Genomic DNA, 17,790 nt, shown 5'->3' on the forward strand with positions numbered 1-17,790 from the left:
TTCATACTTGCAACACTTATTAACTATCATAAGGGGACTGTGCAGGCAAAGTAATGTAACTCTGACTGGCATTTGGACGGAAATATGGGCCCTATATACTAAAAAAATTGAAAATTTGGTTAAGTTTTGTGTTTTGGTCCACTTTACCCCTAAAGTATCATAGATATTGCTTTCATACTTGGACCACTTGCAAACTATCATAAGGGTACTGTAAAAGGACAAGTTGCATAACTCGATTGTCATTTTTAAGGAATTATGGCCCTTTTTTGACTTAGTAACTTTGAATATATGGTTAAATTTTGTGTTTCGATCCACTTTTCTTCTGAAGTATCAAGGCTATTTCTTTCAAACTTCAAATACGTTCATGCTATCATGAGGTTACTGTACCTGGCAAGTTGAGTTTTACCTTGACCTTTGAATGACCTTGACTCTCAAGGTCAAATTATTAAATTTTGCTAAAATTGCCATAACTTCTTTATTTATGATTAGATTTGATTGATACTTTGACAAAACTTCTCTTACCTGACATACCACAATAGACTCCACCCAAACCAATCCCCGTGCCCTCCCTACCCCTCCTCTCCCGAATCCTCCCCCCCTCCCCCCTAAATATATATATTTTTTTTTTTAAGATCATCTCACAAATGACCACCACACCCTCACACTACACCCCCCCTTACCCCACCCCCCCCCCCCCCCATTTTTTTTAAACGGTTAAAAAACCCACAAATATTAATTTTTGTTATTTTATTTTTGAAATACCGTCCAACCATCGCACCCAACAATCCACCCCCCCACCCCCCCCCCCGAATTTTTTTTTGCATTTTTTTTTTGCTTTTTTTTCACATTTTTGGAAGATAATGTAATAAATGTCCACACCCCCACACTTAAACCCCTCTTCAATCCACCCCTCCCTCCTTTGTGATTGAAATTGAGAGTTCCTTCACCTTTAAAAAGAAAATAGATGAGCGGTCTGCACCCGCAAGGCGGTGCTCTTGTTATGTAATTTTAATGACACAACATTGTATATTTTTGTATATAGTCCGCAGTATAACACTAGAGGGTTTTATTTAACGAAAAATGACTTTTTTTCCGGCAATTGTAGATGGACATATTGTTAATGCTTTTAATCTGTACTGTTTACTGGTCTGCAGGCGTTGGTCAAATGCTAGGGTTAAGTTTAGTGTGCAACATCCATGCAGATAGTATATGTATTCTCCTCGGTGTCGTAGTCTGATATCGGTACGTAAACCTTGATGATGCTGATGTTGGGAGGTCTAGCTGAGATACAAATGGAGATGAGTCTCCTGGAGAATGGGATGCAACTGATGATGCTGTTTGGTACCTCCTTCCTAACGATGTAATCAACCCGATGTTTGGAATTCTCTCCCATGATCCGTAACTTGTGTCGTTCGTCCATTGATGTTTTTCCGAAGCCTTGCCACCTGGCCTAGGCTAGTTAGAACATTTGCAAGCGGTAGTGATTCAGCTCATGCTTCAGTATGTGGGTTTTTCCGCATGCAAGGAGTGTTCTTACGTTTCACGTGTGTATGATTGGTCCCTTTGCTGCCATCTTGATCGCTTGGTAAACTTTATTATCTTACTCGTCGCATCCACCTTGGGGACACACAGTGGAGTGCGCGATCATGGTTATTCCAATCACCGACCGAGCCCGCTTTGTATTCTGTATTTTGGTTTCTTCATTTTCTTTCAAAAGGCTTGAATAAATCTTGGCGGCGCAAATTTTCTGTCGAAGAAATTGCATCTGTTCATAGAAAATGTGCCAGTCGACCCTTTTTGTTTGTTGGTCAGCAGAAGCGGTAACCATGGTGTGGTTGTGTCAAGGTCTCGGAATCAGAAGTGAGATTTGAGTGTCAGGTGAGAACCAGGTGTACCAGCCCTCTCTTGGGAGCTGCTGCAAAGCGAAAAAGTACTATCTCTACCCGATGGGGGGGGGGGGGTTAAAACTTACGTCTGCGTTCAAACATTGGGCATCCCTGTAACTACTTCACATATGTTGTAGACATTTAAAACGCATGTTAAACATACCAAAGCTGAAAACTCTGACGGCTCATTTAGCACAGCGATGCCGCTTCTAATACTTCGAATTTTAGAGTTATGTTTATGCGTGCAAGTACCTATTCTTGCAACAACAATGGGTAGTCCATTGGAACTGGATCTTTACAAATCATATCCATATAAAACTAAAAATATGTTTTGGAGTCTTCATTTTAGGCATTTTTCAAAGCCCATAACGCTTATTTTCATTTAAAACAGTACAGTTTAGTACATACGATTATAAGATTAAGGGGTGCGTGCGACATAACTATATATGTTGTACTATACCATATACTCAATGGCAACTTCCCAGTATCTTTCAGGTTACTGACCAATTCTTTTATATCTGATCTATTACTTAGCAGGCTTATACATATTAAATTCCAATTCACATGTATGCCTGTCTACTACTGGCAGCACTTTAAAACATCCTATGTTGCTTTAGAAGCATATTATAAATAAAAAAATAATCACAGTTATTGGATATATCATAACAAGTGTACAGAATAAAGTCCCGCAATTTCGTGTTCCCTTTAACTCGTCTCAGCAGATGTAAAGCAATAAATCACCATTCGTCGTGTGTATGTATTGTAATGCTCATACAAAAGCAAAAGAATCATAGCCTCATACAAGCTAGTTCATCTTAAATGCGTCTCTTTAATTGATTCGCACATATATTTTATATGACGCAATGGCCATATTTTAGATATATGTGATATTAAACTCTCTTTGTAAACTGTTATCAATAAACACTCGTTCTGAAAGATGTTCTTAATTATCCCCCGCCACAGGCGGAGGGATAAAGAATTGGCCCTGTCCGTCCGTCTGTCAGTCCGTCCGTCTGTATTTAGGTCTATATCTCAGAAACTATATAAGATGTGAACATGAAACTTCATAGGTGTATAGATATCAATGCGGCGAAATGTCCTGTACAACAACCATAACCATACATTTCTTTATTAAGAGTAATTGCCCTTTTGTACATTTTCAGGGCTATATCTCAGATATCATGCAGGAATTCAACATGAAACTTCATAGGTGTATTGATATTAATAAGGAGAAGTGCCATGCTTAAAAAAAACATAACCCTTCACTTTCTTAAATAAGAGTTAATGCCATTTGTTGTTTTTGTGTGATGGCAGTTTTCAGGGCTATATCTCAGATACGATACAACATGTCAACACGAAGCTTCATGTGTGTGTAGAAATCCATGGGAAAAATTGCTTTGCACAAGAATAATAAACACAATTTATTTGCGGAGGATATCAATTCAACGAATTTGCTTGTATATAATCAATTGCTTAAAACATTTCCATCTTTTTTTATAATAAGCAAGTTATAGATACCATGTTGAACAAGTACATCTCCAAACAAACTAGTAATTAATTACGCAACATTTGACAAACTTATGTTGTGAAGCAGTAAAGAGGAAACAGAATTGCTGTTCCAAATTTAAGCTAAAACAGTTAATAATCGATGAAGATGGATATAAGCACTATTTTACTACAAACTTTACAGCATAGCATAAGACTAATGTGGGAAACAAACAGTTAAAAAAATATCTAAAATGGTATTGTTATTCGTTTAGTAGTCTACTTAATGGACACGGCTAAATTAAATAACATGAACACGGATGTACATTGATTTCTGTATTTGTTTAATTAGTTAAAGGGGCATTTTCACGTTTTGGTAAATTGACAAAATAACATATGTTTCAAATTCGCAAATTGTCATTGCAGTAATATTTGTGGGAAAACAGTAATACTGAACATTTACCATTCTCTAAAATATCAATTATATGTATCTTCTTACGATGTAAACACCGGAAAATTATAAAGCGTTGCAACGCGAAACTATTTAATAATTTGGAGAGTGCTGTTGTTGTCGTTATATTTTGTGATACAACGAGGACTGCTTATATAAGGTATTATATACATCACTCATTGTATGAACACGGAAGGCCGAGTGGTAAAAGCGATAGACTTTTACTTCAGCGGTCAGTGGTTCAAGCCCAGTTGAGGGTTACTTTGTTCTGTTTTTAATTTTATTCTTGGTTTTACTGGAGCATTTTAGATCCAATGTTTTCATTTATCCAAATAAAGCATTTTAATGACAAACTTCAATTCATATCAAAATCTGTGAAAAGACCCCTTTAAGTATCTTCATGTATACCGTATAACAAAGCTTTATAGTTACATATTGTATGTATATCACTTCAGTGGATGCATCATTAACAGTATTAACAGCAAAATAGAGCATGGACCATGTGTATTCATTACACTTTCTTTTAAAATCAGTGTCAGCAACCAAATCGTAAATATCAAGTCTTGTGTACGTAGATCGCACCAGTATTTGTTTATGGGTAACATTATTGTTATTTTGATATAGATACGTGCTAATTTACAGTAGCGTCCTTTATGTTAATTATCTAACCAGTTGTTAAATGCTTTGACTGTAGCGAGCGACTTTGTTTGCGAGTTTCACTTTCGTGTTTTGCAATAAATTTAAATAGCGTACTTTTTTATATTGATGTAAGGCATTGTTTCATTATCATTTCAGATTTTCGCCGTCGTTTAGTGGAACATTACAATGACACTTCGAGCAATGTGCCTCTTTCAGTATTGGATCAGAGTCTTGATAAACGTATAACCGATATATATGCAACGCCGAAAATGCACCGTTTTGATATAGCAAGTGATGGGAAACGTGTTAAAAAGGACATAGTACTGACATACAAGGAACTCTTTTACACAGACGACACAAAGTCAAATCGACGTGTATACGTACAAGGCGAGCCCGGCAGCGGCAAGTCAACGTTTGCAGCCAAGTTAGTTCATGATTGGTGCGACGAAAATCGGCCTTCAACGGCAGCTCCCAACAAAAATGCATCGTTTGATGACGTGTTAATCATTCAAAATTTCCAGTTCATTTTTTTCCTCTCGTTGGGAGAATCAAGAGGTCAGACCGAAGTAACGCATATAATAAAGCAACAAATCATCGACACAATGTATTCTGATGAAAAACGTGATGTCATGTACACTCTTTTACTCAGAATAATAGAGACGGAAATATGCCTTGTAATACGTGATGGTCTAGATGAATGGGTGGCTCCTGACGGTAGTAACCTTGCTGAACCTTCTATGGCGGGATTTCCAAAGGACAAGTGCGCGGTTCTTACAACTTCTCGACCATGGAAACTTGCTGATGAGCGTATCAAGAATTCACGGATCGACATCCTCGTAGAGATCGAGGGTATTAGCGATTTATATACGTTTAGTGAAAGAGTACTGCGGTGCATACTTGACAAGAGCAAGGATCTAATGACAACCGCGTGGGAAATTGAGAGCTTCATAGAGGAGCGTCGGCTGACCTGGTTATCAAATTCACCGATGTTGTACACACTTGTTATTTGCACGTGGGTGGACACTATGGAGGAGGAGGAACATTTGAACGGATCTTCATTGTGTGCATTGTATACTACTTTTCTTGAAAGCCTGTGTAAGAAGGCGAACGATACAACTGGCTTTTTTAACGATTTAAACCCTCCTCATGTGAAGTGTTTTTCAAGAACAAGTTACCTTCGGCCTATCATTTCAAACGTAGATGTCATTTCAAAAGCTGCTTTTCATCTTTTGTTTTCTCCTGAAAAGGAAAAGTCTATTGTATTCAACGATCAGGAATTGTCAAACTATCTTACACCATCTGAACAAGAGTTTGCTCTCAAAGCGGGACTGATATCAAAACGGAAAACCAAAAGAGCTTTAAATTCGTCCATCTCATTTATCCACAAAAGCATTCAGGAATTCCTGGCTGCTTATCATATTGCCCACAATGCACATTTGGTTGATGACGTCATTTCCGGATATCTGGGACGTCATTCGGATGCATATCTCGACATATCCCAGGTGTTCATATTCCTATGTGGACTGAACATATCGGCTGCCAATAAGCTATCTTGCATTATGAATGAACATAATAATATTAAAATGATTCGACTTCATGACATATTTCCATATGGATTCGATACGTTTCAAAGCATCATAGAGGCAGGATACACAGAGGCTGTTTCAAATGACCAAACTGGCATTCTCCTCAGACACAGTCACTTTTATAGCGATGGGGACAACTTAATGGTCATGAACAACATATGGAGAGAAAACAAGTCCAATGCTCTGGCTTTGGAAATACATGTAGACGACGAAACGGATCATGCCATACATAGTTCATCTACACATAGCGAGCCAACATCGCAGGTTGAATTTGACCTGTCATCGTGCCTAAATCTGAAAGCTTTGGTACTTTCTGGAAGCGGCATACACTTGCAAGGTAATATATACAACAAAACAACATAGTAGGTTTTCGATCAAGTTTTTTTATATCTCAAAAATGAAAAATCAATAAAAATATAATTGAAATTTATATCAGAGTGTTTAGTTTTGTTATGCTATTAACATCAAAAGTTCATAAAGCTATTCTATGCATGCATAATAACGTGCTATGATCGGTATACATAAAGTGGAATCAATAATAATATCCCGTATCACGTAAATGATGTCAAATGCATTTTCCTGAACTGGATCAATTACTCATTTCTTGGTTTGACCATTATTTTTTTGGAAATACACACCGTGATTTTGAAACTTTTGATCATAGACACCATTGCGCTTGCATAATGATACTTTTAGAGATACATGTTTTTACAACTGTTCTTGCAGTCTTTATTGCAGTTTGTGCCGTTATTTTAATGTGGTTTTCACAGATTTTGATATGTATCGAAATTTGGTGTTTAATGTTTAATTCATTAATGTAAACATTGGATCTTAAAAGCTTCAGTAAAAAAAACAAGAATGAAATAAAAGAAAACAATTTCCCTCAGCTGGAATCGAACCACTGACCCATGGAGTAAAAGTCCAACTATCAGACTACTCGGCAATTTGTGATCATACAAAGAGTATTGTATTTTATACTTTATATAAGCAACCCTCGTAGTTTCACAAAACATAACGATAACTTGCATATTATGGATATTTTAAAACATGGTAAATGTGCATAATTACTGTTTACTCACCAATATCATAACTACAACGAGAAGTTGCGGATCGGATTGTTTTTAATTGTGTCAAATTACCAAAACGTGGCAAGGTCCCTTTAAGATTTAAGAATTTATTATTGAAAATGTATGAATTTGATGCCAACATTTCACGTTGCGTGCAGCATTACCGTGTATATGAATGGCTGATTACATCGAATGTTTGCCAAGAACACAGGCTAAGTAAATAAAGTAATTATGATGGTTTTCACATAACCATTAGCCGTATACAAACTGCAATTAATGCACAGGTTTAAATGCTTATGAAAAATAGTTTTAAAAAGTTATTTGAACAAAGCACCACGTACCGGTGTGTCAACATCCATTAACATCGATTTGTAAACCCCATAAAGTCACATGATCCTGCACCTTGGTACAGCACTATTTGATCCGAAATCCAGAGTTACCTTGTTAGTGTTGATGTCGAATTTGTTTTTTTTGTTAAAAATTAGGTTTGTGATGTTAAAGAAAACAAATATACACATCGTTCCGGGAGTCATTTAAAACGTCCGTCTTTCCCGATTCTTGCAAAAATAGGACAAAGTGATACAGTTGGGTTTCGTTACTAGCAAGAATATTTGGAAACATGGAGATTCTTATTTTATTTAAAGTAAATTTATGTAAAAATCGTTATTTCTTCATACGAAAAGATTCAAATTTTCAGTTATCAGTGTAGATATATGTTTTACACGCGTAATTAACCGCCATAATAAATGTAATTTCAATATATGATTCAAAATACAATAACATACTAATCTGATTTATTGGGATGTGTTTTGATTAATTTATTTTGGATATAATCAATATATATCTATTTAAAATTTATTGTTCGATTAAGAGGTGTCTCTCAGCCTTAAATCAAAGTGTTTTGTGTCATGTTGGGTACGATAAAATCCATATTGGGAGTAATTCTGTGATAAAACTACATAATTCAATCCGTCAGTACGCCCACCTTAAAGTTGGAAATTAAATTGTCTTAAGAACTAACACACTTTATTGTTGGTTATTAGCTCCACTGGCCAAAGGCCAGCGGGGCTTATGTCATGGTCCTGTGTCCGTCGTGTGTGCGTGCGTGCGTCCGTGCGTTAACTTTTTCCTTAGACATCTTCTTCTAATAAACTACTGGTCCCATTCTGATGAAATTTCTCAGGAATGTTCCTGTGGTGAACCTTTTTCAAACTCGTTCAAATTATGCCCCTGGGGTCAAATTTGCCTTGCCCCTGGGGGTCAAAAAATTGAAAATTTACTTATATAAGGCCTATTTCGTGCAAACTTTATAAATCTTCTTGTCAAGAACCATTGGGCCTAGGGCTACCAAACTTGGTATGTAGTGACATCTTATAGTCCTCTACTAAGCTTGTTCAAATTATGCCCCTGGGGTCAAATTTGAACATGCCCCGGGGGGTCAAAAAATTGAAAATTTGCTTATATAAGACCTATTTTGTGCAAACTTTAAAAATCTTCTTGTCCATAACCATTGGGCCTAGGGCTACCATTTTGCTATGTAGTGACATCTTATAGTTTTCTTCCAAGTTTGTTCAAACTATGCCCCCGAGGTCAAATTTGAACCTGCCCCGGTGCGGGGGGTTAAAAAATTGAAAATTTGCTTTTATAAGGCCTATTTTGTGCAAACTTTAAAAATCTTCTTGTCCATATCCGTATGGCGTAGGGCTACCAAATTTGGTATGTAGTGACATCTTATCGTCATCTACCAAGTTTTTTCAAATTATGCGCCTGGGGTCAAATTTGACCCTGCCCCGGGGGTCACAAAATTGAAAATTTGCTATATAAGGCCTATTTTGTGCAAACTTTAAAAATCTTCTTGTCCATAACCATTGGGCCTAGAGCTACCATTTTGCTATGTAGTGACATCTTATAGTTTTCTACCAAGTTTGTTCAAACTATGCCCCCGGGGTCAAATTTGAACCTGCCCCGGGGGGTTAAAAAATTGAAAATTTGCTTTTATAAGGCCTATTTTGTGCAAACTTTAAAAATCTTCTTGTCCATAACCATTGGGCTTAGGGCTACCAAATTTGCTATGTAGTGACATCTTATAGTCTTCTACCAAGTTTGTTCAAATTATGCACCTGGGGTCACATTTGACCCTGCCCCGGGGGGTCAAAAAATTGAACATTTACTTAGGAAAGGCCTATTTTGTGAAAACTTTAAAAATCTTCTTCACCATAACCATTTGGTCAAGGGCTACCAAATTTGGTATGTAGTGACATCTTATTGTCCTCTACCAAGTTTGTTCACATTAAGCCCCTGGGGTCAAATTTGACCCCACCCCGGGGGTTAAAAAAATTGAAAATTTGCTTATATAAGGCTTATTTTGTGAAAACTTAAAAAATCTTCTTGTCCATAACCATTGGGCCTAGGGCTACCAAATTTGGTATGTAGTGACATCTAATAGTCCTCTACCAAGTTTGTTCAAATTATGCCCCCGGGGTCAAATTTGACCCCGCCCTGGGGGGTCTAAAAATCGAAAATTTGCTTATATACTAGTAAGTCCTATTTTGTGCAAACTTTAAAAATCTTCTAGTCCATAACCGTATGGCATAGGGCTACCAAATTTGGTATGTAATGACATCTTATAGTCCTCTACCAAGTTTGTTCAAATTAAGCCCCTGGGATCAAATTTGACCCTTCCCCATGGGGTCACAAAATTGAACATGTGCTTATATTGGGCCCATATTGTGCAAACTATAAAAATCTTCTTGTCCATAACCATTGGGCCTATTTCTATCAAATTTGGTAGCTAGTGACATCTAATAGTTCTCTACTTAGTTTTTTTCAAATTATGCCTCTGAGAACAAATTTGACCTTGCCCCATGGGTCACAAAAATGAACATATGCTTAAATAAGGCCTATTTTGTGCAAACTTCAAAAAATTTCTTGTTCTTAATTATAGAGCCTAGGGCTACGAAATTTTGTATGTTGTGATATCTAATAGTTCTCTACCAAATTTGTTCAAATTATTCCCCAGGGCTCAAATTTGACCCTGTCCCGGGAGGTCACAAAACTGAACATATGACGTTTACCAGGGGAGATTACTGCGGCCGTGTGGCTGTGACCAACAACAACAACAACATCTTGTAAACATGAGATAAAACCCTGTCATTTAGTGCCATTTTAGATCAGATGGTGACTGCTTTCAAAGGAGTTGAAGTAAGAACATTTGTTCTGAATGTTTTTCTTATAAACTGAAAAAAGTCGGGATTTATTTAAATATGTCAAAAGTGACCATATATCCGGATAAAAAAATCGGATGACATGTTTATTTAATGTCTTTTTGTAGTGTTTAAACCAGTTTAATAATATCTTATTGATTTTAAAACACAACTTCCACGAATATAATTGTTTCCAGAAAAGTCAATATATGATACTGCATTGTAAACTCAAACTTTGTAGCCAAGAGGTGTTGGAATTAATGAAGTGCAATGTTCTTAACTATCGTATATGTTGCTTTTTAATAACTAAGGATTCATTGTTCCATTTGTGAATTGTGACTCATGAATTGTGGAGATATGATTGTCAATTGCTCAACGATCCATATAAATTTCTGATCATTTTATAATTTTCTTAATATAAATTATGAATTGATCTTAGAAGTCAAATGTATTACTTAATTAAATACATTTATAAATATAAGAAATACTCTTTAGATTATCATAAATTCTCAGGCCTGTTGGTCTAAGGGACGTGCGGGTTGTTAATTATATCTATGCCCCTCTTCGAAGAAGCGGGTGTTTATTGTTTTGCACATGTCGGTCCGTCCGTCGTCCGTATGTCCGTGGAGCGTTTTTGATAAAACTGTATGGGTTTCTCCCTTAGATTATGAAATTTATTTGAAAATAATTTGTGTTGGATAAGTCGTTTTTAAACGCTAATCAACTATTTAAAACATTTTAACAATTTAAAGTGTGTTGAACATGTTTAAAGACGGATATATGAGAAATATTTTTTATTTAAATAAAAGCATCAAAAGACAAGCATATACTGACAATATGTTATATCCGTCCATGTTATCTACGTAATTATACATTGGCTAATACATAAATACCCAGATAAATGATAGTAAACATCAAAACAAAATCCTGAGCATCAAAAAATTAGAGTAAAAATGTATAAACCGTGTACCACATGCTCTTTAAACGTGATTGACATGTTGAGGATTTGATATCTATCGATTTTAGTCGATTACAATGTGATAAGAATCTATGCAAAGTATATTTCTTTTTTTTAGTTTCAATATGTATTTATATTCAAATGTTATTCATAATTTTGAAGATCTGATTGCATGTTTAAATTAGACACGTGTTTGCGCAGATTTATTGTGTAACCATCTTTCCAATAATTAATTATAAATCTTTTACTTTTGATGTCAGTTGAAATTGTACAATAAATAGGGGTCAAAAGCGTTATAAAGAGTTTGTTAAACATCTATATTGGTGCCACCCTTGGATCATGCTATTTTATTAAAAACGAATATGTGTTGGATACTTCGTTTTCAAATACTGATCAAACAATTACAAGTATATACACGGGAAGGAAAATGTAATAAGAAATATAAACAACACGCATATAATACTTATGCACCGATTGAAAATGTAAAAGTATTAAGTAATACTTCCCAATGTATTGTATTTTTGTATGGCAATAGGTTCAAACGTTTTAAATTTATCAAAATTATTACCACGTTAACACTTGTTAACGTTGTTAATATGTTCGTTACTGTTATAAATGTAAGTGAATGTTTACAGATTCGTCGAGTTCGGTCTCATCGACACTTCCGGTGTGTATTGTACTAAATAGTGCAAATCCAGCCAAGTGTGCAGATCCTCCACCACTACTGCCTTGCATAGAATGGATTGTATTGGAAGATATTACATGTTCGTCTACCTGGCTACGCAGTCTGTTCAGCACATTACTGACACTCGAGCAAAATGCTGTGTGTGAACTGACGGATGTCAGTTGTCAAGGTACATTTATTCTTTCCGCAACATTATCGTGTTTAAAGAAAACATTAGCATACAATAGCGATCCTTATTTACAAGAGTGCGACGTTCTATGGGAGGTTCTCCATGGTCTGAATATAAAAAGCCTTAGTCTGGATACAAGTGTAATAAATTGTGCAGACATGATGTCCCAGTCACTTTCATCGCTCACTCATCTGGACACGCTTAGTATTGAAGTGAATGAATACAGTCCCGGTCTGTGTAAGGCTCTCCATGGTCTGAATATCAAGAGTCTGAGTCTGAGTGGTCTATATGGAGGTTTTAGCGTAGACTATGCAGACTCGATGTCCCAGTCACTTTCATCGCTCACTCATCTGGACACGCTTAGTATTGAAGTGGAGGATGACAGCCCCGGTCTGTGGGAGGCTCTCCATGGTCTGAATATCAAGAGTCTGAGGGGTCTATATGGAGGTTTTAGCGTAGACTATGCAGACTCGATGTCCCAGTCACTTTCATCGCTCACTCATCTGGACACGCTTAGTATTGAAGTGGAGGATGACAGCCCCGGTCTGTGGGAGGCTCTCCATGGTCTGAATATCAAGAGTCTGAGTCTGAGGGGTCGATATGGAAAATTAAACGTAAATTATGCAGACTCGATGTCCCAGTCACTTTCATCGCTCACTCATCTGGACACGCTTAGTATTGAAGTGGAGGATGACAGACCCGGTCTGTGTGATACATATGTAATAAATTGTGCAGACAGGACGTCCCAGTCACTTTGGTTGCTCACTCATCTGGACACGCTTAGTATAAGAGGGGTTTTTGACGATTCCGGTCTGTGGCAGGCTCTCCATGGTCTGAATATCAAGAGTCTGAGTCTGAGGGGTCGATATGGAAAATTAAACGTAAATTATGCAGACTCGATGTCCCAGTCACTTTTATCGCTCACTCATCTGGACACGCTTAGTATTGAAGTGGATGTTGACAGTCCCGGTCTGTGTAAGGCTCTCCATGGTTTGAATATCAAGAGTCTGAGTCTGAGTCTGAATCGGCACGGATGTTATAATGTTAAGCATGCAGAGATGCAAGCACAGTCACTATCATCGCTTAAACAGCTTGAAAAGCTTTCAATATTTTTGCGGACATATATCGACATAAAGCTACCTCAATCATTGAAGTATTTAAATATCTACTGCGTGACATTGCTTCCATCGGAGTTACACGAACTTGTGGGCACACTGTCTGCATGTACTCGTACAGTTGAGAGTAAGCTGGAATTCGGTTGCGCTTCTTTCAACGATTTCCGTGTAAAATCAATTCCACCAGAGGAATACATTTCAATCCAACAAGAACTGGGGACTCTGAATCATGTTGCCGTGAAACGATTCCGAATATTACACCGGATTTGTGAGTATGATGCCGCATCTCCTTGGTCCGTACGTGGCATTGGTGGTGTCCAAGACGATAATACGGATGATGATAATGTAAACGATGTTGCATATAAAAGCTTCGTTACCGCAACCGCCGACCCAATAAGCCATGGAATCATTAATCGAATTGCAATGCGACTTCTGATTACTCCATCCTCAAACTCATGAATCGTCGATAAATGCGACTGCAACACGTGATAATAACGAGAACAATTGTATTCATTATGTCTGGAACATTTTAAATAAGAATGATATATCTCTCTTGGATAGCATACATAGACAGTAGGCATTGTAAAACATTAATTCAACAAGTTTAAATAATTAACATTTTTGTGATGTGTTATTGGTGTGTAAATGTTATAAATGGAAAATGTTTGATGAAATGCATGCCAATTTTGTAAAAGTATTTAAAGTATACAAACACCATAAATTCCAACACGTCACGCAGTTTCATTTCATAGCCAATATACTGGCTATCATGTACTGTTTTTTCTGCAAAATTTATGTGCGAAGCAAATTATATGTATGCGTTGTTTCTAGTTCGTTTAAGCATATATATATATAAATATATATATATATATATATATATATATATATATATATATATATATATATATATATATATATGTATATATATATATATATATATACATCTTGTGAACATATTCCAGAACTGCTTAAAAAAAGTTTCTATAGCCATGAATATTGCAGAATATCCAACACATTTCATCCGTTATTGACTAAAGAATTCCAAACGCTTGTCGTCTTAGAATGAATAATATAATAATGTGTTAAATTGCTTCTTGCAGACGGTGTGTGTCATGTTGATCTTTATGTTTGTCATTACAGATAGCAGTAACTACATATTGTTGTACACACACACATATACATACATGTGTGTGTGTGTGTTTTAATTGTTAAGATGCAACAAGAAAAAGGTGTATACCTTTTAGTTTTCATTTAGTTTCAGATTATTTTCAGGTACTAAAATAAATCTATAATAGTATATAATTCTATATTGTATTCTTGGCTAGAATGGCTATCTTCATTTTTGTTACGCATGTCTTATCTTTATAAACACATGTTTTGGCTGTGACTCTGAGCCAAATATCTGGTTTGGATTTCTTACAAAGGGATTTGCATTATACGGTATGGACTCCTTACAAACGGGTTTGCATTATACGGTGTGGACTCCTTACAAACGGGTTTGCAATATACGGTTTGGACTCCTTACAACCGGGTGTGCATTCAGCGTTCAGAGGCGGTGACCCCAAATATATTCATGTGTGTTTTTGCTGTGTTTTTGTGCATCCGTACACCTGTGTTTTGTCTATAAATTTGAAATAAATATTTTGGATATTTAGATATTCAGATATTTAGTTTGAACTGAAAAAAATCAATTGTGATATGGTCTTGTGCTGCGTGTAGAAGTCGAAATACACGTAGGAAGTTCAAACTGTCGCCTTATTCCAGTAACCCATATTGCATTCGTTATTGGTGACGTCCGATGCAATGCAAACGTTGTTTATTCCGTGGTAAAAACGAACAGCCTACACACGAGAAATTTTGTTTATGAATGTAAACGGTGATTTGTTTATAATATTTTCTGGATATATATTATATCTTTATTAAGTTTGTTTGTATATAACAGTTGTTAAAAGATGTTAACCATATATCAACTACAATATAACGATTTACGTTGGCTTAAGCGCATACGATAACACGCATTCAATATAGATAAAGATTGAACACCCATATATATGAAAAAAACATTAACATGTTTTCAAACATTGTAGGAAACTTAGACGTGTGAGAGTTTTATATATCTGAGTTTTATTTAAAGAACGAAAATTCATACATTAATAACTAGTCTGTAAATTAAAAAAAAATGTGTGTGTGGTTTTACAACAAATGAATACAAACGGAAATTCTTTGTTAAAATTAGTCTGAATAATCATTTTATCGTTATTTTCATGGCGCTTGGTTATTTCTTTTTATGTTTGTTTGTTGCCTTTTTGTCGTATAGGATCATATGTAATTAATATTGATTTCTGTATTTTGTATTAAAAACACCGTTGTGCACATCTAAAACATGTGTACCTCAACGAATTAAGTATTATCTTCACAATCAAAACATTTGTGCCTTACTCAAATACCGGACATTTATGAATGAGCTATCTTCATATCTTAATCTTAAATTGTTTTTAAAGATGTTTGTGCATACAATATACATTAAATACATAATATTACTTTCAAAAAGTGAAATATCACATACAACGAAACAAGTTGCAATGGTTTAAACCATATTTCTTTAGAGAAGTAAACGATGCAGACGATGTCAAACTTAACTTTATTACAGTCAACATATAAAGTAGTAATAAACACAGTATAAACCCATATATAATATGAAAAAAACAGCAAGTGCAGAAGTTACAAACCTTTTATACTTGAAAGTTAATATATACATCGCACTCTCTACTGCAATTGGTGTTTGTCTAATTTAGATTCTTTGCAGAATAATGAAAACGGTGTATGTAGTTTTCGCATGTTTATTTACACAAGTAAAATATGCAGAGTATACAAAACAGTAGAAAAACGCATGCTATATGAAAAGTACGGACACAATCAAACGCAAAGAAATCATCCAGCGCCGTTAAATTTAAATAAATAAAATATTTAACTAATTGTATGTGTGTTTTTTTAATGTGGACTGTTGCACAACAAATATTATAATAATTTAATCACAGTGTAAGATACTTGTCATTCATTTTCGAATTTCGCTTCTTTAATCTCCGACTTCCTGTGATATTGCTGATATTTTAACACAGATCACGGTCGCCATATGAGACTTGTTCTGGGAAAACGTATATGGGCTTAACGTATCTGCGTAGTGTCGTCACAGATTAGCTAATCAGGGAGACACTTTACGCATAAAGTGTATTTTAGGTTAGAAGAGACTTCATTTTAACAAACATTCCATAAAAGAGAAAAACGCTGTCCCTGATTAGACCGTGCGGACTGCACAGACCAAGCTGTGATACACTTAATGCTCATGCATTTAGCCTAGTTTTCCCTGAACGAAATTCGTATGTGACGAGTCGTGTAACACAGTGGTGATATTAAAATGACTAATTAATTCGACCATAGGTGTCCAGACTCGATTAATGATGATTCTATTAAAAATAGTTATTATATATGATTACGGTTGAATAAAAATCGATATTGACCGAAAACAAACTATTTCGTTACTTTTTATTATGCCCCCTTTCGAAGAAGAGAGGGTATATTGTTTTGCTGGATGTTGGTCAGTCTGTCGGTCTGTCGGTAGACCAGTTCGTCTCCGATCAATAACTCGTCAATGGATTGACCGATTGGCTTGCAACTTCACATGTGCATTTGACTTGGACAGTAGATGACTCCTCTTGAAATTGGTGTCACTAGGTCAAAGGTCAAGGTCATTGTCACAATTAGTGTGTAAATCATTTCCGATCAATAACTCGTCAACATTGACCGGTTGGCTTGGTACTTCACATGTGCATTGGCCTTGGAAAGTAGATGATTCCTATTGAAATTCGGGTCACTAGGTCAAAGGTCAAGGTCAATGTCTTAATAAGAGTGAACATCGTTTATGATCAATAACTCGTAAACGGATGGGCGGATTTGCTTGATACTTCACATGTCCCTTGGCCTTGGACAGTATATAACCTCTATTGAAATTTGGGTCACTAGCTCAAAGATCAAGGTCACTGTCACAATAAGTGTATAATCGTTTCCGATCAATAACTCGTAAACGATTTGACCGATTATCTTGATACTTCACATGTGTATTGGCCTTGAACTGTAGATGACCCCTACAGCAATTGAGGTCACTAGCTCCAAGATCAAGGTCACTGTCTGAAAAAGTGTCAAAATCGTTTCTGATCAATAACTTGTCAACCAATTGACCGATTGGCTTGATACTTCCCATGCCCATTTGCCTTTGAAAGCAGATGAACCCTTTAAAATTGGGGTCACTTGGTCAAAGTTCAAGCTCACTGTCACAATAAGTGTGAAAATCGTTTCCGATCAATAACTCGTCAACAAATTGACTTACTGGCTTAAAACTTCACATGTGCATTCGCCTTGGACAGCAGTTAGCCCCTATTGACAATTGGGGTCACTAGTTCAAAGCCCTGTTTGGAGGGGGGGGGGCATTTGTCTCCGACCGCGGAACTCTTTTTAACTGCCGTTACAACTTTAATATATTTTTAAAAGG

At 36.1% G+C, this 17,790-nt stretch overlaps 1 protein-coding gene across 3 annotated transcripts in view; it reads left to right on the forward strand.

Moving 5' to 3' along the window:
- LOC127857916 (uncharacterized) overlaps positions 1-13,978 on the forward strand; it is a 29,111-nt gene extending 15,133 nt beyond the window's left edge. Inside the window, exons 5-8 of one of the 3 annotated variants that reach the window (XM_052394667.1) lie at positions 4,618-6,384; positions 11,911-12,423; positions 12,577-12,683; positions 12,951-13,978. In XM_052394667.1, coding sequence (XP_052250627.1) covers positions 4,618-6,384; positions 11,911-12,423; positions 12,577-12,683; positions 12,951-13,703 — 3,140 coding nt within the window. In that variant the 3' untranslated portion in view covers positions 13,704-13,978. Of the gene's footprint in view, positions 1-4,617; positions 6,385-10,133; positions 10,316-11,910; positions 12,531-12,576; positions 12,684-12,950 lie in introns of those variants that run through there. The other 2 variants (XR_008038676.1, XM_052394666.1) reach the window with 2 other exon arrangements.
- The last annotated feature ends 3,812 nt before the right edge of the window (positions 13,979-17,790 follow it).

The sequence above is a fragment of the Dreissena polymorpha genome, chromosome 14 (genome assembly GCF_020536995.1).
Source record: "Dreissena polymorpha isolate Duluth1 chromosome 14, UMN_Dpol_1.0, whole genome shotgun sequence".
In the NCBI taxonomy this organism is placed as follows: Eukaryota; Metazoa; Mollusca; class Bivalvia; order Myida; family Dreissenidae; genus Dreissena; species Dreissena polymorpha.